This window comes from Pholcus phalangioides, unplaced genomic scaffold (genome assembly GCF_987345545.1).
Source record: "Pholcus phalangioides strain wild (caught in Gottingen) unplaced genomic scaffold, Ppha-v1.0 ptg000039l_1, whole genome shotgun sequence".
In the NCBI taxonomy this organism is placed as follows: domain Eukaryota; kingdom Metazoa; phylum Arthropoda; class Arachnida; order Araneae; family Pholcidae; genus Pholcus; species Pholcus phalangioides.
The window spans coordinates 407,475-431,111 of record NW_028301625.1 but is presented as its reverse complement, the minus strand read 5'-3'; the positions used below and the strand labels follow the sequence as shown (position 1 = coordinate 431,111).

The 23,637-nt window shown below is 33.6% G+C and overlaps 1 protein-coding gene across 4 annotated transcripts in view; it reads right to left on the bottom strand.

Moving 5' to 3' along the window:
* The window catches only part of LOC149065434 (alpha-(1,6)-fucosyltransferase-like), a 45,486-nt gene that overhangs the window by 17,361 nt on the left and 4,488 nt on the right, over positions 1-23,637 (bottom strand). For all 4 annotated transcript variants that reach the window (XM_089253502.1, XM_089253503.1, XM_089253504.1 and 1 more), the window contains exons 2-6: positions 15,211-15,419; positions 13,939-14,024; positions 11,408-11,582; positions 4,160-4,274; positions 3,220-3,457 (exon numbers count right to left, since the gene is read on the bottom strand). In XM_089253502.1, coding sequence (XP_089109628.1) covers positions 3,220-3,457; positions 4,160-4,274; positions 11,408-11,582; positions 13,939-14,024; positions 15,211-15,407 — 811 coding nt within the window. In that variant the 5' untranslated portion in view covers positions 15,408-15,419. The remainder of the gene's footprint in view (positions 1-3,219; positions 3,458-4,159; positions 4,275-11,407; positions 11,583-13,938; positions 14,025-15,210; positions 15,420-23,637) is intronic.

Here is a 23,637-nt window from a genome sequence, read left to right as displayed (position 1 = left end):
CCTGTTTAAGATGTCTCAGATAGTCCCAAACGTTCTCTATTGATGACACATCTGTGACACCATTGCTGTGTGCAGCCAAGCATTACACTATTGGAAAGACATCTCTCCCGTACTCATCTACGCCGCTGAAATCTGGGACCCCTACACCTCCACTAATATAGACAAACTTGAATCAATTCAAAATAAATCCACCCGTTTCATTCGCGACTGCTGGCCACCTTTTGTTTCCATATCCTGACTTAAAAACAAACTTCATATCCTTCCCCCCCTTGTTACTCTTCGCCTTATCTCTCAACTAACCATATTTTATAAGATCTACCACGGTCATCTTAATTTTGATACTTCTGGTATTCTAGCCAAACCATCCCACACCCAGTCCAGAAGACCCTTAAAATAAAATCAATTTTTTTCTTCCACTGACTGCTTTAAATACAGCTTCTTTCCCCATACTATTGGTGAATGGAACAAACACCCCAGTTCTGTTGTCAACGCCCCCACTATCACAAGTTTTTTGCACATTATCAAACAATATCTGTGTCTCATTCAACCGCATTCTCTTGTATAGGCCTAGGGCCAACAATATTGTATAAATAAATAAATTTTGCAATAAAAATTTAAATATCAATGCTTTTGGATAAAATTTATTAATTAAAAAAATGGGAAAAGACAATGAATGGATTACAGATGAATTGAAAAAAAATGATATCAAAGAAGACTTGTACAAAAGATTTAAATTATATAATGAAAATAAGGAGTTAGAGGTCGACTATAAAAATTATGTCAAAATACTCAAAAAAATCAAGATAACCAAAGAAAAATATTTTTTCAATAAATTCTGTAACTGCAATAATAAAAAAAAGGAAAATTATAAATTACTTAATAAACAGAAACACAGGATCTGCAAAGAAACCTGTCAATAAAACTATCGAAAAATAATAATAACTGAAGAAATAAATGAATATTTCATCAATGTAGCTAGAATTCAAAAAATGAAACAAACAATCATAATGACCGTATTCCTCAATAATATGTAAACAATCAGATGAGCTCCATATTACTTACTCCTATCGAAGATCAATATATAAAAAACATAGTTATGAAATTGAATAATTATAAAACTATTGGATACGATGGCATAAATGCCAAAATATTAAAAGCTATCAGTAAATATTATCCAAAATTTTTATTTAACATGATAAAGACTTCATTTAACCAGTCAACTGTCCAATTAATTTCTCCAAGCGTTACTCGCAGTGCCCACTTTTTTTTGAAGATGCGCGCACTTTTTCCCTTTTTTTCTGTTTTCTTGGAAATTCGAAATATTAAAATATTTTTTACAGCTCCAATGTGTCGAGACGTAATAGGACACCCCAAAAGTGGGGGGGGGGGTTCACATAATGTCCTGTGACTACAAGAAATGCTGCTGATGGATTTATGTGGAACCATAGTAGTTGAACCTTTGCTAAGAGATATATGAGTAATAAAACAGATGCATCTTCGCAAGGGAATCGGAAATCAAAAAAAAAAAAAAAAAGCGATGTGGATGCAGCTTTACAAAACATGACAAAGATAATAGTAATAATAGTCTCAGACCTTGAAATATAATTGTCAACTCCATCTAGTGATGAGATAATAAAGTAGAAGGATGGCTGTACAGAAATGGCAGCACATGTATGACAAATTATTTTGCCATATCCATGTGAAAAAGATAGAAAAGTCTGCGTGTAGGCAAATGCTGTCGTAGGAAACACCATTACGTATATCAGTGACGGCAAATGCCGTCTTAACCACTTGACTGGTGAAAAAGACAGAAAAAAGTCTGAGCGTCGGCAAATGCCGTCGTAGGCACCAACATTGCGTATAGCAGCAATGGCAAATGCCATCGTAACCACTTGACGGGTTAAAGAGGGTGTGTTCATTGATAAATTGAAATATGCTATTGTTAAGCCTATACATAAATCCGGAGATATAAATAATTATAATAACTATCATCCTGTATATATCAATTCTACCAAATATGTCAAAAATAATAGAACAAGCAGTTAAATGCAAAATAATGAGCTTCCTCAACTCTAAAGCATACTTTACTGAAAATCAATTTGACTTCTTGAAAATAGAAATACAGAAATGACAATTTTGAAACTTTCTGAGTATATATATAAAATATTAATAACAATAAAAAAACTACTGCAATTTTTCTGTCAAAAAAAAATATTGTGAAAAATATTGTATGTTATGTTGTGTTTTTCTGACACGAAATAAAGTCCGGACTCTGCCACAAAGCTGGGGTAGAAGAAATCTCGGCAACGGAAGAAGTCCAGTGGCAAAGTTCTGGCGTTCATTCATTCATGCAATTTTTTTGGATTTATACAAAGCATTTGACAGTGTCGATCATAGAATGTTGTAACTGTGAACAGATATCAGAAACCAAGGAATTTAACTATGTGGGTATTGCTTTTAATAAAAACCTTACATGGTAATCCCAAGCAATGGCAATAAGTAATAAACTGAAATTAATCAATTATCAAATTCATCCACTCATTGAAAAATATCATCTCCCCATCTTTCTTTGAACAATATATTTTGCTTGGGTTCTGCCAATTATACAATATGCTATTACAGTTTGGGGTGGGGACTATGACTCTAATATTGACATGGTCAAAAATGCTTTGCAAAAAGTAATTAGTAATATATCCCAAAAAATCTGCATGATCCAGGACTGCAATAATGATTATAGATTTAATACTAAAAACTTTAACTTTACGAAATGTTATTGTTTATTCAGAAAAACTTTGCCTGGTTCAGAATAAAACAAACAGTGAGACGAACTGGAACCCAATATGAAGTTATAAAATCAAATAAAACCGTAACTCAAAAACAACTTTTATACATTGCACCTGAAGAATATAACAATTTAAATCATGAAATAAAATCAGAAAAATATAGGAAAAAATTTAAACGGTTATTAATTAATCATACCAATCAGATTTGTTGAGTAAAAAAACAGAAACCAATGTGTGTATATTTCATGATTATAACTTGATTAATGTAAAATATAAAAAAAAATGGTCTGTTGCCAAGTGTATACAAATCATGGAATCCTGGACGGATTGTGTATCCTTGGGTGTATATTTAGAAAGTAATACATGTTTTGTATCTGTTTTAACTGTGATGTGTTTGCGTTTAATAAATTTCAATTTCAAATAAAATGAAAATTACCAGGCCATGATGCCCTACTTTTTCCACTATCATCATTGCAAGTTTCACTTATCGGAAGAAATACAGATTCCCAACCTCTCTGGGCATACCTCCAGTTATGAGAACGCAATATGAGAGTTCGTTTTGTCCCATAAGCCACAATAAAACAATATGTAGCATGATGTATTTGGCAACCATAACCACAGCCTTTGTTTAAGTTACAAACTATTTTTTTTGCCATACTGCAATCTTTCGGGTTCTGCAAAGAGGAAATATACAGAATATTTTAACACCTTTATATAATGTAATACATAACATAAAGTAGAAATATCCTCCAGTACCATTCAGAGTAAACCAGCCTCTAAGATATTTTCTTACAGTTACCAAGAGAGTAGTTAACAGCATGAAGATTCAATCTAGTTTCGAAATCAGTGACCTACCTAAATTAACTAATTTGCCAAACGACTAGTTAGATGTAAATAAAATCCAGGACTTTACAAATAGTGTAATATATTAGATTGTGGGCAGCGGATCTCGTAAATTCTTAAATGCTTTTCTTTATTCCTGTATTTGTTTACACCTGATGAATAGGTTCATAAAATGACTAAAATGATTTTTTATAGCATGATAAATATTATATAGCTATTAATAAATATTTGTTATATGAAATTCACACTTTAATAACTGATTAAAAATTGAATCAATCAAAATTTTTCAGTAAATTGGTTTCAATTCTAAATTGATCAGCCTCAACAATCTGCGATATATTTGGGGAAACTTTTTTCTTGCAAGTATAAAGTGGTATATATAGATATCTGACTATTTGTGCAGTTTAAGAATTGATGACTAAACATATACAATAAAGTCATATTCCTATTACTCAGATAACAAACATCATGGTGATTACTTGTTATATCTATCATAGATATATTCTTAAAAAATGTACAAATGAAAATTTCACCTGAAGATATTGTAGTCTCCGTTGAACAAGATTACTCAAATCTTCTGCTTCTTGAGCACGCCATTCATCCATACCATCCAAATCCTTCAACTTTTGCATGTTATACATTAGAGACCTGTGACAAATAATAACTATCACATTTTAAAAAATTATAAACCTTAATAACCCACAATTTCAGTAGAGTGTTTTTATATCTTTTATACTATCTTTTCAAAGACTCTTAAATATACACAAATCCAGTTTTAAACCAACTTCAGGGAACAAAATATTTGGATTACCATGTCCTCAGGTATACTGCATCTAATAAGAAAATAAAAATTCAGTTTATATTTTTAATGATAAAATACAATTCTCTCTTTTATTTTTATATTTCGAATTTCAGGACAGTCCTACATTGTCAAGATGAAAAAATATTTTCCATGGCTTATGTTCTAATCCTTGTAAAGATTCTAAAAACTGATGATAAGACAGGAAAATAGTTATGTTAAACACGCATAAGCTCCAAAAGTATCTGCATTTCAGAAAAATGATCAAATCAATTGCTTTAAGGAAAAAATCTTATTGCAAAATTCATGTTAAAACTCTGATAATGTTTTAGATAAAAATCTTCAATTAGGTTACAAAGCATGAAAAAAAAATGTACGTAAGATGATGAGTGCAAATATTTTTAGAGTTAAATGAGTTTAAAAGGTGGTATAGTTTGATCACTGAAAGACAGCAGGTCATGCCACATGATGATGAAAATTCTATTCATCTGTTTTGGTTAAATAAATTGTAAGATAACCAGTCTCTGCAAGTGCAGTTGCGCATTTTTGGTTGGCGTCTTTTAAATTATTTTGTGGATTTTGTTTTACTTGCGTACATTTGTAAAATGTCGGAATCACGCACTCAATGTTTTAGTTGTGATCAGTCATTTTTTTAAAATGATGGAAAAAAATTTGTCCTTAAAATTATTTCAATTTTATTTTTTTTATTTTTTATTATTTCCTTAAAATTATTTCAATTTTAAGAGATATAATTTAAAAGCAGTCATAGATCATCTGTAACTGTTATGATTCCATTTTTAATATGTAAAAGCTTTCTAAGGTAGCTAATTTGTGCAGGGCCACCCTCAAAAGGCATGGAGCTTATTGTGAAAATAATCATGGACGTCCATGGAGTTTCACAAATTACTCATATTATTTTGATTCTTCTTGAATATTTCCATACTTGAAGCATGGCCATGTTTTTTCTTTAATTGCAGAATTTTTTTTTTTCATTTGTAATACTGCAACTGCAGACCTGCCACTAAGCATGAGGTTTACATACTTCAAAGGATGGCTTCAAATTTGCATTTTGGGAAAACATGACCATGTGTGAGAGTTACAAAATTGATGTTAAACTGGAAAAATGAAAAAATTATGAAAAAATTATTAAAAATAATTATTTCCAGTGTCACCAATAATGAAGAAATTTTCTTCAATTCAATTAATTTAGAATGAGCTGCAAGTAATAATTTATATAAGAAAAAAAATTATTTCAAACATTTTACTTGTGTGTAAATTTGCTCTTCTCATTAGTGTTAAGCAATAAAATGTTTATTATATACTTACTAAACTTCTTATTTACAAAGGTTTTTAACAACTGACTGTTGCGAAGATGAATTTTTGGAACGAGAAAAAATTCAACTGCCTTTGCAGGGAATCGAACCCACATCCTTTCACTTTCCGGGTAGACCTAGACCACTAGACTACAAAGGCAATGAATATCTCAATCTTTCCTTGCAGCTTGTGTGCACTGAAAGGGACCATACATGGACAGCCGGACCTGACTCAGGCCAAGCTTACAACTGTTGATGCTGCCACCACATGACAACTTATGAAAGTCGCCATATTCATAAGTTGCCATGTGGCGGCAGCATCAGCAGTTGCAAGCTTGGCCTGAGTCAGGTCCGGCCGTCCATGTACGGTCTCTTTCAGTGCACACGACCTCCAAGGAAAGATTCAGATATTCATTGCCTTTGTAGTCTAATGGTCTAGGGCATTCACCCAGAAAGTGAAAGGATGTGGGTTCGATTCCCTACAAAGGCAGTTGAATTTTTTGTCGTTCCAAAAATTCATCTTCGCAACAGTCAGTTGTTAAAAACCTTTGCATGATAGCGAAGAGTGAAATCATCCTTTCATTGCTTATTTACTTTGTAATATATGGGTAGCCGTATTACCTCTTGTTAACTCTAATGTATCAATATGCTGTTGTGTCTCCATTTAATGTTTGTTTATATGTTGCTTATTCCTTTTGTATTTTTTGCATAAGTAGAACAAAGATGATAAATTTTTGAAAAAAAGGAATACATAAAGAAATTCATTAAATTTTTCACCAGAAAAATTATATGAAAAATGGTGAAAACTATTTAAAAGTAACAAAAATTACCAATGCCAAAAATCAATAGACATAGATATCTGCAATGAAAAACCATAACTAATACACACAGCTTTATTAACTTTTTGTTGATTACAAATTGCCCTGTACATATTGAAAGAACATTTTATTTCATTGAATGTAATCAACATTGGATGTGAGTAATTAATATACGTTCAATAGAGCTTTTCAGTCCTCGAGTTTGGTCAAAAGGAAGTTCTCAAGTTGGCAGTCACTATCACAGGGTGTTAGTATTTAAACTGACATTACTCTGAGTCATCTGTAGCTCGACCTAACAACCAGAATAACATCAAACTTGGTAGATGGACTGATGACAACATGGGGAAAATGTGGTACTGTTTCAGTCTATATAACCGAGAATTTTCGTAAAGCGTAGGTAAGAATTCCAAATGCAAATCATGCTTATGTAGAAGACAACATCGTCAGTAATTTAGGATCTAAAGACATGGGGGTCATTCCATGTCAAATCACCCAGCCATGACACCCATAGTCTCAGATTTCAATGACTTTTTTTTTATTTGTTGCATTTACCATCCTTATTAACCGTGTGAAATATTATTTGCATATCTCTAAAACTTTTTGAGAAAAAAATGTTGAAATTTATCAAAAACTGATGCAGATGACTTTTCCGAGGCTCAATTTTTAAGCGGCTTTGTCTGAGAAAAGAAATCATAACTTTTTCAATTTTCAATATATTCAAATGAAATTTTCACTAAAGTGTTCACAAAAACATACAAAATATGAATAAAAATAATTCATACACTTACATTTGAAATTTACATGCAAAAAAATTATGTAAACTTTGTTTTTGTGGAATTTTTCGTTAGAAAAAATACAATTTTTCAAACATATTTTTAGACCAGAGGCACAGCAGTTACCAAAACAACTTTTATTTTAAATTTCTCTTAAATATATGAAGTAAAATACTGGAGAAAAAAAATAATGTTTTTTTGGCCGTTAATATGTTTATTCTGGCTCGCAACACAAAATTCATTGAAATAAGACTGGATCGTTACGATTTCAAATCATTCAGCTAGATACTGAAATGCAACCCATCATCCCGGATTCCAATTATTATTTTTTGTTTATTGCTTCTACCATGCTTGTTGACCATGCAAAATTTCATGTGCATATCTCAAAAACTTTTTGAGAAAAAAATGTTTTCTAACCCCGTGAATGACGTGTCTAAGGCTAACCATTCAAGCAATATTATTTATGAAAATATATCATAACTTTGCAGATTTTCAATACATTCAAAAGACATTTTCACTAAAATGCTCACAAAAAAATGCATATTATGAATAGAAAAACCTTAAATGCCCTAGACACGTCATTCACAGGGTTAGAAAACAATTTTTTTCTCAAAAAGTTTTTGAGATATGCACATGAAATTTTGCATGGTCAACAAGCATGGTAGAAGCAATAAACAAAAAATAATAATTGGAATCCGGGATGATGGGTTGCATTTCAGTATGTAGTTGAATGATTTGAAATCGGAGCGATCCAGTCTTATTTCGATGAATTTTGTGTTGCGAGCCAGCATAAACATATTAACGGTCGAAAAACCATTATTTTTTTCCTCCAGTATTTTACTTCATATATTTAGAAGAAATTTAAAATAAAAGTTGTTTTGGTAACTGCTGTGCCTGTGGTCTAAAATATGTTTGAAAAATTGTATTTTTTTTAACGAAAGATTCTACAAAAACAAAGTTTGCATAATTTTTTTGCATGTAAATTTCAAATGTAAGTGTATGAATTATTATTATTTATATTCTGTATGTTTTTGTTAACACTTTAGTGAAAATTTCATTTGAATATATTGAAAATTGAAAAAGTTATGATTTCTTTTCTCAAACAATGCCGTTTAAAAATTGAGCCTCGGAAAAGTCATCTGCATCATTTTTTGATAAATTTCAACATTTTTTTTCTCAAAAAGTTTTAGAGATATGCAAATAATATTTCACACGGTTAATAATGATGGTAAATGTAACAAATAAAAAAAAATCATTGAAATCTGAGACTATGGGTGTCATTTTGGCATTTTGCCGGGTGATTTGAAATGGAATGACCCATGGGTAAAGGTCTGAAAGGCATTCTGTGGACTAATCCAGCTCAACATATATATCTTACATATCAGTGCAAGGCAGTGTCCACTCTTCATGAGTTTAGAATTTGGTGCTGTTTAGTGATGTGATACTACATCGATTACGAAGGAGAACCTAACAAAAACGTTAATAAACATCCAGCAAAGACATACATGACATACGTGAGCTGACTTCAAATGCTACACTGTTTCTATTCTGCAACTCATTATAATAATAGTAATATCAATAAATTAATAACATCTTCCTCCCTTTAGGGAAAAACAATAAGTTGCTTATAATTTGTGAGAGTAAGTCAGCCTGGATAGTGGCTTCACCAGGCAATCCGATCTTGTTACCATATAAGATCCATTATCCTGGGTTGTTTGTGATGATGGGCATGCTACCTGTTTCTGCAGTGTTGGAGCCTGGCATTGGGGTGATATCTCATCATTGGTTGAACAACGATTGAGTACAAACCAGAAAGAAATGGTCCTACGACTCTTGCATCTTAGGCAGAGAAGTCACAGTGTCTTGGTGGTGACAGGCTGGCTGTGAAGCTGTTTGCTTGCTTTCCAATATTTCTTGTTGGACACATGGCTTATTGGCTGAATTGCCTACTTCTTCTCAACGTGGAGCCCTCAGTTATATGGATCTCATATGTGCACATGCTGATCTGTTTTGTTTTATACAGACTTCCTCCCAAATCAGTCTCTTGTGCAGAGGGTTCCAGTGCCACACTTAAGCTCCGGTACGCAATGGTGCAAGATGTTGCGATGATCAGTTATGTCACTGAGTCATTCTGCCTTTCTAGTAACCTTTCATGGACTTCAAGAACCTGCAGTACAGCAAACTGCAGGTCTTCCAAAGATTCTTTGTACTGGGCTGCACCTTAGTTGACCATCTGGAGTGTTACGTTGAGCTAATATGCCCAGGAATGGATCCTTTCCTGAGCAAGTACACTTTTTGAAGATAGATTTCACAATTTTAACAGCAGATTTCACCTGACCATTAGAGCTTGACTTGTCTCAGAAATTTTGCTTGTCTTCGCAAAAAATGCTTCCCAGTTCTGGCTCTAATGTGACGTTAGCAACTCTGATGAAATTGCTATGTTGCACAGATATAAATTTGATCACTTGTGGAAGCCCTAGAAGTGGTGACAATTCCTGGTCGACTATCAAAAAGTCCACTGTGTGGTGCAATCCAGTCTTAGGGTTATGTACCTCAGTGACCTGCTTTTGATAAGTTCTGAATTATTCCGCATTTTTTAGTTTGCGATGAGACGGCAACACATTTGTATTGTGTGATACTTTTGACCTGGGTAATAGGTTGATGGATGCCCCTGTATCTAACTGGAACACCACTCTTTGTCCGTTGACATGGAGAATACGCTTTACAGAATGCATATTTACCGAAGACACAAATGCAACTTACTGTTATTCAAGTTCAGGATAAGTCTCATCCAGGTCTTGCCCGATTTTCCGGATCCACTTAGCTTTGGATCATCACTGTACTTGTATCTGGCCCTTCACTTTACACATACACATGGTCTCAAAATGATTAGTTCTGTTGCATTTTTTGCACACGTGCTTCCATGCAGGACAAGATTCCATTGACCGACCGCAAAAGCATCTCAGACCTTTTGATCACCTTCTTTGGATGAGAAATCCAGACCATCATAGAGTCATATGGTGTCATCATCTAAGCACAAGAGAAAATGCACTACTTGATACGGTTCTGGCTGGTAATTCAGTTGGTAGAGAGTGAGGTATTTGCTCCACCTTCGACGAAATAACTTCCAATTCACTTCAGATTTTTTTCTGAATGCAAGGCTTGGTAGCTGCAAACCACGGACAGGTGGCGGTCGTCAGCTAATTGGTTCATGCTGTGCTACTTCATTCATATCGAAGCAATTTAGCTTCTTCCCTGCTTAAAGATGGAGTTACAACACTGCTGCTTCCATATTTACTGATACGAAACTACATTGATTACGAACAAGAACATAACAAAAAAGTTAATAAACATCCTGCAAAGACATATATGACAATAACCATTGAGCCAACATTTGAATGCTACACTGTTGCTATTCCATGATTCTTTATATCAATAATAATATCAATAAATGAATAACATCTTCAACAGGTACAACCTGCACTATCGATTAATGTTTTGAAAGGCATGATTTAGAAGTTTGAAGAAACAGGCTCGCTTACTTTCAATGCTTGGCAGAGAACGGAAACTTTGTGTTGACAGAACAGACAAGTACAGATGTTGCAACTGCAACCATTGACAGCACACAAGGGACTATTGCTGGTACTGACAGCAGCCAGGGATGTTGTACAGAAGATGTAAAGTGTCCACAAGAGAACAGCTGTCACATTAAAGGTGGCTGATGCTTTTGCTGGGGAGAAGAATATTATGAATAAAGTGTGACATTTCACTGCAATTTTGTCTTTGTTGTTCAGGTTCTGCTTTTTGTAACTCCTTTTTACAATGCACAGCACCACATTTTTCCCTATCAATGAAATTTGAAACTAAAACTTTTGCAGAATCCTTTTTTCTATGTTAAAATTAGTCCTCCTACCAAATTTGGTGTGATCCCAGTTGTTAGGTCAAGCTACAGATGATTGAGTAGTTTCAGTTTAATTACAAATACCCTATATTGATATATTTTACACAAGGTTTGAAAACAAATTATTAGTTATATAGAGTGGATAAAATATAATATTTTGTAAACAGTGACTTATACCTTCTATGGCCAGCAATATTCCTTAATACATGATCAACAGAGATAGCTTTGCCTGAACCAGTTAAACTTTTATTTAGCTTTTTGAATTCCGACCTAACGTAATACCATAATTCTGTGATGCCATTTTCAATCAGGCGTCTTGTTTCTTCAAATTCCTTGCTAGGTTCTCGTGGATCTGTCATGAAATGAGAAAGAACTTTAGACCTACAGTCACCCATAGTTCAAAGTACAGTGGTTGAAAAAAGGATGAATTCAAAGCTAAAATAATAATACAAAGCTGTAATAATATTAAATACTATTGGGTAGAATTTAAGAATTCCTGACATTGAGGAAATTCTTCAACTAAGGAAATCATAAAACCCTATTTCAATATGAATACAAAGGCCACAACAGACAAAATGCCCAATGAGGTAGCTGAAAAAGATGCCCATAAAAAATATGGATGTTGAATACATATCTAAACTATATCAAAAATATAGCATCCCAATAAAGCAATAAAAAACAATAATTATGATAAAATATAAATACACTGCCCATAAAAAATTATGGCTGTCTCATCTAAGAATGGATAGCTTCTCGATTTATCCCAATAGGACACATTCAAAAAGAAATAGGATGAACAATCGTGTTAGAATTCACCACCCCTGGAGGTAAGCTACTCCATTTATTCACAACCCTATTAGAGAAAAACTCTCTGCGACACCAGAACCTAGAATTGTCCCTTACCAATTGATACCAGTGTCTCCTTGTCCAAGCAGTTGAATGAGATGTATTAATAACTCATGGTTCATTTTATCCATTCCGTTGGGAAATTTAAATACTTCAATTATACCCCCCCCCCCGACATCTGCGCTCTCTAATTTAAACATTTTCAAAAAAATCGAATCTCTCTTCATAGCTTAAACCCTGTGTGCCATTAACATCAAGAGCACACATGGCTCTTCTCCGCACCCCCTCGACCAAGTATATGACCAATATATAACCATACTATCTGTTACACGTGGCTTTGCTTACGTAGATTTGGTAATCTAAAAATTCCCCCTTAAAACCCCTTTAGGGGGGTTGAATTTTAAAAAAATCTCTTCTTAGTGTGAGTCTCTACATTATAAAATAAAACTGCTGATCAAATTTTATACAGGGTGTCCATAATTAAAAGACCCTATTTTAAAGTAGCCTACAAGTGAAACCAGTCATCAGAAAAGAGTGAAATTTTGTGGAGGACTTCATAAAGTGATGGGAATTTGTTTCGATGGAGGTGGGATTAGTTGCACATGTCGCCAGCAGAGGGCGTTTCACTTTGAATACCTGTAGTAAACATGTAAATTTATGTGATGTCATGCAGCAGCAGATTTTTGCAAAATCTTTTGCTTTGTCTTGAATTATTGGTCCTGATAATGGGATTGAGTGAGATCAATCGGATTTAAACCACAAAAGAGTTGCTTCTTCTACGTCACTGAAGTCTGATTTTCTGCTTGGTTCATAAGAAGATTCAAATACTGACAAAATTTTTTCATTATTTTTGGCAAATGTTGAAATAGTGTTCCGTGCAACTCCATATTCTTTGGCGAGTTCACTCTGCGTTTTACCCGATTCTAGTTTATTCAAAATTTCAACTTTTGATTTTAAAGTTAAAGTATTAAGTTTGCGTGGAGATATTGCATTCACTGCCGTCGATTACTCACAATGAAAACCAAATGACATATTCAGCATCTAACCAAGCTTTAGCTCTTTTTATTTTACTCCTTTTCCAAGAAATCGTAAAACTGAGTTCCACGGAAAACATTCTTCATAACAGACAACATCAAAACTCCCGATAAGATTTTCATCCCTATCGGATGTTGACAATATCCACACTCTTTTTTGACCATGAAAAGAATGAAAGACCTTTTTTGGAAACGCCACTAAAATAATAAGCCGGCCAACAGGTTTCAAACATTCATTCTTCACATGCACTCCCCCTCCGCCCCTAACACAAAAAAAGGACTCATCATAGAGAACAAAGAAACAAAGGAATGTCCAAATATCCATGAACAATGTCAAAAAATTCTTAGAACTGGTAACACAAGTCCAATTGTAAAAACCAGTCATGGTCAAGGGACAAAAATCGTAGTCCATTTAAGCGGAATTAAGCCAAAGATGTGTTGAGTTAGAGAGTTTTCCCTACATTGAAATTAGTATTGTGTAAACCAAAGGAATAATATATGTCAAGTTACCCGGATAGCCGAGTTATCCACGTGTATTTTCTTCTTTACTTTATTTTTTTTATTCCTTTATTCCACTGTACTTTTAGGGTGTTGAGTTATCGAGGTTCTACTGTAAATTGTTTTGTTCACTGTCAATGTGTCTTTTTGCCTGGCCATTTGCGGCAATGTATACAAAAACCTTTAATGCAATTAAAATGATGCACTGTATGTTTAACAATACAATCTTAAGCTTAAATATTTAGCACTGCATGACATATTTATTCATTCTTAAGAGAAATTTTCAAATTTTGAAATTATGTACAGGCAATAAGCTAAAAAAAATTATACCTGTACAGTGAACAGAAGATTTCTTATGAGCTTTTGTTTTGGCTTCCAACTCTCGCATCACATCAGATTTCAGATCAGGGGGAAACCTGTAATTAACAGATATTGTGCAACATTTTACACTTTACATATGATCCCAACCAACGTTTGCTCTAATTTTTATTTTTTGTGAGCAGACCTGTATTTTCTGTGAAAATATAAATTTTGAAAATAAAAAACGTATTTGATACAGCTATTGAAACAAAAAACCTATATCAATAATAACAATATAAATGCATATTAGCCATTCAAAATGTTAATTAAAATACAAAACCAATAAAAGTAGCAAAACCAAGCCACTCTTAGTGTTAAACACTCATCCACCAGCTTCTGCCAGAGCAACCCACGACAGGAAAACTTGTATTAATTCATTGCATAAATTTTAAATTAAATTTCGAAAGAAATTCGAGTCTGTCCAATTGGACAGCATCAGACCTTCAAACACTATATGTTCCTGTTAAGATGTTTCAGACACACTTAGATTACGATTACTATGTCTGATGTGCTACTCTCTTTTTAATTTACCAAATTGATCATGTGAGGACTAGTTCAAGCTTGTGAAAATATTTGGTACGCTCCATTGTCTTAAAATTCTTATGATGGCAAAGAACCAAGGAAAATAAAACAGTTTGGTATAGAGAACTTTAAAAGTGTTTTGTTGAAGATATAAAGGCAGGCTGTGAATCAGCAAAAGAAAGCAAAGAAAAAAGAAGTTGTATTCTATGCTTCATTAAAAGAAAAAAAAGAATACTACTAATCACAGGGATTAAGCTACTGTCGCATTTTTTGCAAAATGCAAAAGAAGTAGCAGCTACTTTTGCAAAAATGCGTACAGGAGGTACAAAACAAGTAGACACATCCAACCATCAATCATTAGCATTGTAGCATTTTGCAAAAGCTTTCACCCCAATTTCGCTTTTTTTGCTAAAGGAATTTTTTATCTAGCTTAAACCCTGCTATTAATAGAAAGATATGACATCTATAATTAGCTGTAATCTAAAATCATGAAATAAAATTTTCAACAGAACTTTCAGATTCTGAGGATAGAAATTTTGGTACCTCCCCCTTTTAACTTGAGTAAACTGATTTTCTAGTAAATTAAAAAGTTTGTTATGAGCAGTTAGCATATATGTATCATTTACTTTTACATCTGGAAAATGTTTGAATATTTTTGTGGAAAAAGAGTGAAAAAAAATGAATGTACTGAAAATTGTCATAAATGCAATGTTACACTACTTGAGGAAACGCAAGAGGTTCCGTATTTCTTCATTTTGCACTTTCAGAGCTTCCAGCTCACCAACAGCTCTTGAAAGACGAGTCACAATCTGGTCATTTGGCTCATTGTTTTGAAAAAGGGGACCACTCAACATAACAATGACCATCAGCCATAAGGCTAGCAATCCAAGGACAATCTTACCAGTGCTAAATGCCATCAGAAAAGAAATCTGAAAGTAAAGAATTGCCCCTTGATTAACAATAAAATAATATTTATAAAGTGAGTGTTTCACAAATGAAGAACACTTTTTGTTAAGTTATATCAGTAGCATTAGAGTATCACTTGATTGTTTTTGTTGCATAATATTGACTTTATGCATATGAAGATCAATTGCACTAAGAACTAAACTTTAAAGGGATTCTGAGTAATTATGCTTCCATGGCTACTTCCATTTGTCCCTTCCACTGGATTTTGAACAAAGATCTATTTAAATGAAAGCTGGTACCCTAACCAAATGGCCACTAGGTAAAAAAAAGCAGTGTAACCTGAAAATTAATAATAGTTTTCTTTCACTGTCATGCTGAAATATACTTGAGCATGTGGTGTAGCATGACACATACAAGAATGGACGAGGCATCTTTTTATAAATGAAGAACAATATTTAATCACTGTAACAATTAAACACACATTCAAAAGAAATGAAAACATACAAGCACAGCATGGGCACATGACCACTCTGACATAATCAACCGTGCCGATTCTCTTTTTCTTAGTTTTCAGCAGACACATCTCCAGATTTTGACTGAAACACCATCTTTTGAAGTTAAAATGTAAGTCTGAATTGGGGGAATTTTTAATGAAAAAAATATAAAGGAAAAAGGAGAGACCTTTCTACTAGGATAGAACCTTCTATCCAAATATTCCAACATTTTTTTGAATCGGCCTATATTTACTTATCTTGCTTCTGAACACAATACTGAATTGGAGTGTGAAAGACCAATCATCACAAAGCCTTGTCAGATGTCTCTTAGACAAATGGAGATTTTAAGAGCAGAAGTGAATAAGATTAAGATGTTGGATCTAAAGGTAATAGAACCTGGAAAGTCTGGCTTTACCTCTCCACTAATCCTAGTTGAAGTTCCGGGAAAAGATCCGAAACCCTGCATAGATTATCGAATATTAAACAAAATAAATAGAACTCAATTTTTCCCTTTCCTTAACACCGAACTTATCAAAAAGATATCAGCAGCTCTTCTGGATCTAACCAGAGAATGCTGGCAAATCCCCTTGAAGTATACTCCATAGTATTCTGCTTTCGTCACCAGCTTTGGTACATTCAGACAGTTAAAGTTATCTTTTGGCTTGAAAAACACACTTTGTTACTTTATCTGTTTGATGGGTGGACTATTAGAGAACTGTGATGAATTTTCAGTGCCATATTCTCTCAGACATGCTCTTCCCACTACACAAAGTAATAATAATAAAACAAGGAAGGAAAAAAAATGAACTTTGTTTTTTTTGCTCTTACCCAAAGCCTTAGTCACGTGATCATAGAAGCAAAGGAGGTTAGTTACACGACTTCCCCTTCCTGAACCCATGCTGATTATCCGACAATATATTATTCTCGTCTATCCACTTCACAAACTGCCTTTTGATGATAATCTATAAAATTTTCGAGAGGGAGCTTGTCAAACTCACTGAACAAAAATTGGACACAGCTTCTCTACTACCTTTCTTAAATATCGGAACATTAGCAAGTTTCCAATCCCTTGGGACCATACCCTCAGAAACACTACTCCTGTAAAAAGTCATTGAAAGCACTACACATGCCTACATTGCTCTCTAACCTAGACCCTCCTATCGAGAAGGGGCCAACTGTCCCCTTAAATCCATTATTGACGTATCTAAAAAATTATGTTGGGTCAGAGCCAATGTTATCTGCCAAACATAGATTCAACTTCCTTTTTACTATCCTTTATCGCTTTCTTCAATGCTCTTCTTTGGCGAATTATCGAGAGTCTACTGTATGTAAAGAAAATTAGTAATTACTTCGATTATTTAAAAGAAAAAGAACATTCTTGGTTTTTCTTCCATTCTTATATATATATATAGATCCAGGAGAATACTCTTGTATACAGTACTCACAGCATGATGACGAATCACAATGAGGAAAGCATATCCCAATGCTTGATGACCATCAAATGGACTCCTACTGACACACGTGTTGTGTCTTATATAAGAATGGACGACGCAACTTTTTATAAACAAATAACAGTATTTAATCACAGAAAGCATAACAAACACACATTCATAAGAAATAATAAGAACATACAAGCGCAACACATATACAGCAACATGGTGAACAACACCAACTTTCTTGCTTTTCAGCCAACACATCTCTTTTGTGCCTGCAGCACCATCTCTTGCAGTTAAAATGTTAGTCTGAATTCCTTCTCTTTTGAAGAAAACTTTTCTCCAAAAAGAATGAAAAGAGGGAAAAGTTTTCTTATTACAAAGTTCAAGTAAGTACACATAAAAAAGAAATTCAGTGAATTCAACACATACACAAAGTTCAGCAGGGCTGCAACTAGAAAGGAAAGTTAGTCTTTTGCCTAGGGCCAGTGTTCATTTTGGTATCCCCCCTCCTTCTGTAATTTAAAACAGTAAACTAAGTGCCCTTCCTGACCCTGTGCATGGGCACATCAGACCTCCACTAGTTGCGGCCCTCTCTCTGAAGTTCAGTAAGACATATTTTGAATAATAGTGCCCTGAAACAAATAATAAGAGAAAAACATAACATATACAGGAACATATTATATTAAGACTATTATTGGTTACAGGGCACCATGTTTTTTTTTTTTTATTCACAGCAAAAATATTATAGTTTATCAGATGATTAATAAACTGTTGGAACAGTGGTGGTCGGCTGAAGTTGGTTTTCCTCAGTTCCCAACTTTGAGGCATGAATGCGAGCTGATCTCCTTGTTAAAAGGTCTTGTCACAGAAAGCAACAGGATTACAACAGTACAACTATTCAATCACTTCACTCGAAATTTGAAATACAGATGGCAGCACTAAATATTCACAAGAATTATTGGATACATATTTAGACTGTGTTAGGTACACACACTAACACTTCCTTCCAGCACAATTCACTTGGTAGTAAATTACCCATGGTGATAGACAGAAGTGGTGCTTGTATTGGAAAAAAGATTAATAAAATTCAGTTAATTTTTTTCGCCTTCTGTAAAGAAGTTCACCACATTACACTCTCATTTGATCATTTTTGTCGCACCACGGTCATTTTCTGCACACGAGGGCTAATTAGATCGGGACCTACAATTTATCTCCGATTCCGAACGGCAGGCTTGTTTTTTTATACTCATCGAGAGGTTGGTGCGATAACCTCTCGATGGGGGACTCCCTGCGGTAGCAATTTTTTGCTGCGGTCAAGTCGCCGTTTTTTTGTTGTACCCCCGTGTCAGGAAAGTTTTCTGACAAGGACGAACCGGGTATCGAACTCGCGACACCTCTAAACATCCTTTGGTACTTTAGGCGAGCATCTTATCGACCGGGCTACCGCACCCACATTACACTCTCCTGTAATACACAGAAACTACTGATACCGGCAACGCGATTAGCAGTTCCAGTGATCAGGGGTGCAAAATACCAATGTTATTTGGTGTCATTGGAAGGACAAAAAACAAATAAGGGTCATTCTCAACAAATTGGACAAAAAAAGAAAAAAAAAAACAAAAAAAACCCAAAAATCCAAAAAAAAATCTTAGGGACTTCTTAAACTTCTTACCTAATTATTCTTAAACTTCTTGACCTACTGATAAATAAAATATATTCAGTGGCAAAGTTTGTTCGAAATTCATGGTGAAAAAATTTGATTTAAGTTTAACAATCGTAAGAGATAGGAAAATCTGACATGGCATTTTGCTTATTTCAGCACTAATTTGATATTTATACATGACACTCCCAACATATTCCATCTATTTTGATTGCTCATCTTCATTTTAGACAAGCACTAACCCCAGTAGCACACTATACCATTAGTATATTGAACTGGTACCAGTCCAATATACTAATGATATAGTGTGCTACTCGGGAATAACTGACAGTTTTTTTTTGCCAATGACATTTTTATTTCTTTTTTTGTTTTTCTTGCTACTTTTTCTTGCAGGCCTATCAATTTCATAAGGAGAACAGATTTATAATTTGCCTTAGAGCACAAGAATACTCTCAAAGCAGTCTTCAGATAAAACATTACTGCAGCGTGATGTTTTAATCCAGAAATCTAGATTTTCTTATTTCTTATGATCAAACACCTTCCTTTTGGTTGCCTAATGCCAGGAGAAAGACATTTTTACATGTTTTGCAACACTGATAAAAAACTATGCATGTTGAAAACATGTGCTCTCTTTAGGAATAATAGAAGTCTCTAAACTGAAACATGAGATAAAATGAAAATAATTTTCAATTACACATTCCTCACAAAAATAGTGGCCAGGAGAAGGAAATTTAATAAAAGCACTCATCTCTTTTTTCCTGAATAAATCTAATTTGTGAATTAATTTAAAATTTTGATTTTTTAAAGGAAATTCAATTGATGGCTACATTCTTAACCTTCTCAACACAAAATTTGATATGTGCAACTGGTGTAGGATTTGAACCAATGTTGTCCAAAGGTCACAAATAGAAAAAGAAAAGCTGGGGGAAATTTTTATTTGGCTATAAACAATTAAGAAAAAATATTTAAAATTATAAAAAAGATGAAATATGAAAAAGTGTACCGATCTTAAAAATATAGGGGAGAGCAGGGTTATACCGAACAGCAGGGAATTCAGATCACAGATGTTCTAGCTCACTGTTTGAATCTAAAGGGGTTTGATTAGTGTTTGCAACCTGGCAGCGTCTGCCGTAGTCATTGAGCAGGTGAGTGCTTTTCTAGCTCTGTTATTGCGAGTGGTGTGTGAAAAGGTTGTTTTCAGAACTTTCTTTAATAAATTGGTGCTGATTTAAATAAGAGATAAGTGATACATTCGCGTTCAGAGTAGTGAGCTTGATATTAGATTCTATGTTTCTTTAGCTATTTATTAAGTAAGGAGAAAGTTTGGTTGCTGTGGAAATTTTGAGGTTAGATTGAGAAATTGCCACAATGTGTCATTGTCATTTGGGGAAATTCCAAACAAAGTGTTCAGAATTGTTCCGCTGGTGTTTGGTATTGTCCTTAATGCTCTGTTATGGGGAAATTTTGTGAATGAATAAATATTACTGTTTTATTATTGCTGAAATATGGATTACTTATATTAGGGTTTCTTAATACTCTTTATGAATACCCTGTTATGGGACATCAACATACAATGATATTTTAATTGAAAGGAAAACCCCACACTCAAGTGTAAATACCGTTAATCAAAAACCTGAAGTTTGTGGATCAATTCTATTGAATGTGGAAATTTCTACACCATCTGCTTCTGGAATGATGACATTTAAGTTAGGAATGGAAGAAATTTGTTTAAAAGTGGTAAAACCTGGTTTATTACAGTAACATTCAGTGGTTTTTACATGGACACAAGATAAAAACCCCTTGAAAATGCATCTAAAGAAAAAGAATTAAGGCTTAAAATAAAAGAACTAAAGGAAAAGATTAAGGAAATGAAATTACTAAAGAAGCTTACAAATGAAGAACAAAAACCATGAGAGAATCTCGGAATAAAAGGAAAAAGTAAATTAAGGAAGACTAATTCAAAGGTTAACAAGACCGAACCAGAAGAAAACAAAAACCCAAGAAAAACTGTATCTAAAATCAAACCCCCGATACGACTTTGAAAAAGTGCAGAAGAAACATATCTTTTGAATCATCATCGGAAGATGAAGATAATATTGATGAAACATTATGTAATGACAATGAGTTTGATGACGTTGCTCTAACAACCTTTATGGAACCTCCATTGGACCGTTCAAGAGATGGATCTAACTCAAACAACAAGTGTATTATGTGCGGTGAATTCGGTAAGAACAAAGAACTTTGGTTTAGGTGTCGTTTGTGTTTTAAGTGGATGCACTCAGAGTGCAGTGGTGCAGAGACTGCAGAAAATTTTATTTGGTATTTTTGTAGGCAACGTTAGGTTCTGAGCTAGTTTCAACTCTGCTATTGATGTTTTATTTTTGTAATTTTTTAAGAACATAGACACAAATGTTACTTAAAATAAAAGTATTCATATTGATTAAAAATAATTACTAGTTTTATGTTCACCTTAGTTGTATATTTTCACAGGAACATTTGATTCTAGAGTTGATTATGTCATTTAAGTAATTTAATTAATTAGCTTTACAAAAACTACATAATTTATCCTACATTCTTTACTTAGCTGAGGCTGTTCAGTAATGTCCCGACCCTCAGGGCAATTCCAAACAGCGTAAGCTCTTACAAAAACTTGAATGTTTGAATAGTTATAGATTTGCCTCAGATCTTCTGCAGGAAATGTTTTCTTTGGCTATGGGAGTTTAATGTAATTTTCGCATATTTCTATTTTGTGGCAGTCAAAGTTCAACTGTTTCCTTAATGAAGGTTTCTCCTGTGCAATCTTGAACATGTTTTCGTTTTGCCTTTGAGTTCTATATTACCCTTTCATTTACAGCTGAGATTAACGAGGACAAGGTAGTCAGTATATGGCTCGTTTCAAGTCTTTCATCAGACACAACACTAATCTTGACACTTCTTCACCTTCCAAGTTCAAGTCGTCCATTCATGAAGTTGATTCTGTATCTTTATTTTCCTAGGTTGTGAATTGTGAAAGTTCAACATCTACAAAAGAGTGGGGGTTGTTCACACTGAGCAAGAGATACTAGTCTATAACCTTCAATACTAGTCTCCTTTACATGTTAACGATGATTTTCTTCTAGAATCCTTTTGTGTGTGTCTTGACTTATTAATGATCCATCTTCCTTAAGTGATATGGAATCTTGAACTTGTGTTTTCTTGCAGCTCACATGATACTCTAATGCTCTTTCCAACAGCTAGCAATACTAACAAAAGTGTGTCAGAGTACTGTTGTATATATTCTTTTCACATATAGGTTCCTACACCTATTTTCCAAGCGTATGTTTTCTCTGGAAAAGAAAAAAAATTGAACTGTATTAAGTAAAAAAAAAACTGTATTAAGTAAAAAGAAATTCTCCCAAATTCAATTATATGTTAGGAAAAATATATCCTAGCAACTAAGTGTTAGTTAAGCCTACTGTTATGACCACTTTACCCCATGTTGTTTAAATTACTATAAAATATGAAATATAATGATTACAACTTACCAGTGAATGAAATAATGTTCTTGAGAACACTTCTGGAGTGTCCTGCACAGCCAATCTATAAAACGTTTGAGCGACTAAAATGGTAGAGAGAAGTTATTCAGGCACTCAGAGAATGGAACCCGAGCTTGAATAACAAAAAACTGTTTATTGCCACTAAAATGTTGCTTGGCATAAAATTTTAAGTGAAAGACTACTACTTGCAAGTGAAAGTTGAAACAGAAATTTGGTAGCAATATCAATTGAAATCCTGAATGAAGTTATGCCATTTCATGCTCAGTATGACCATTTTACCCCACCAGACCCTAATTAATTGATTAAAAATTATAATTTAATAATTAACTAAATAAAATCATAAAGGTGTGGTTCTAGTTTGAAAAGTGCTCAAAATGTGTTCAAGAATCACTCTCTACCAGTTTCATGAGTAAAAAATACAGTGTGTCATAAAATAGAAAATATAAATTTTTATATGGTCCTCCTGTTCTCTAACTTCCAATAAGAAAGTTATGTAAGTTATCTGAAAGTTATCCGTGTTTCCTGAGGCAAAAAAAAAAAATTGTCCACGTTTCTAAGCACATTTGCTGAGATATTTTAATTCAAAATCAGAGAAAAGTTGGAAAAGAACAGCATAATTGAGGGGAAAGAAGCACCCATTAGTTTATGTTGTTCTTTCCCCTTTTTTCTCTGATTTTGAATTCAAATAGTCAGTGAATACTGCAATTAGAAAGATGTAATTTTTTTTGTTGGCCTCAGAAAAGACAAAGCAAAAACTTTCTAATTAGAAGTTGGAGGGCGGAGAACCGTATAAAAATTTACATTATTTATTTTATGAAACACTGTATTTTCACTGTCAAAAGTGGTACAGTGATTTTTGAACATATTTTGAGAATTTTTTAAATTGAAATCATACCTCTACGATGAACAGTTGATGAGATAAAGCCAAAATTAGGGCTTACAGTACATTCAGGATCCTGTATAATGATACTCAAGGGAGAGAAACATATTGTTAGGAAGGATTTATTGTAAAAGATGGAATATTTAATACTATGAAAAAGCATTGGGAACAGAGATTTTTATTATTATATAGGGGTGGAAGATTTTCAATATATTTGAATAGATATATACATGTA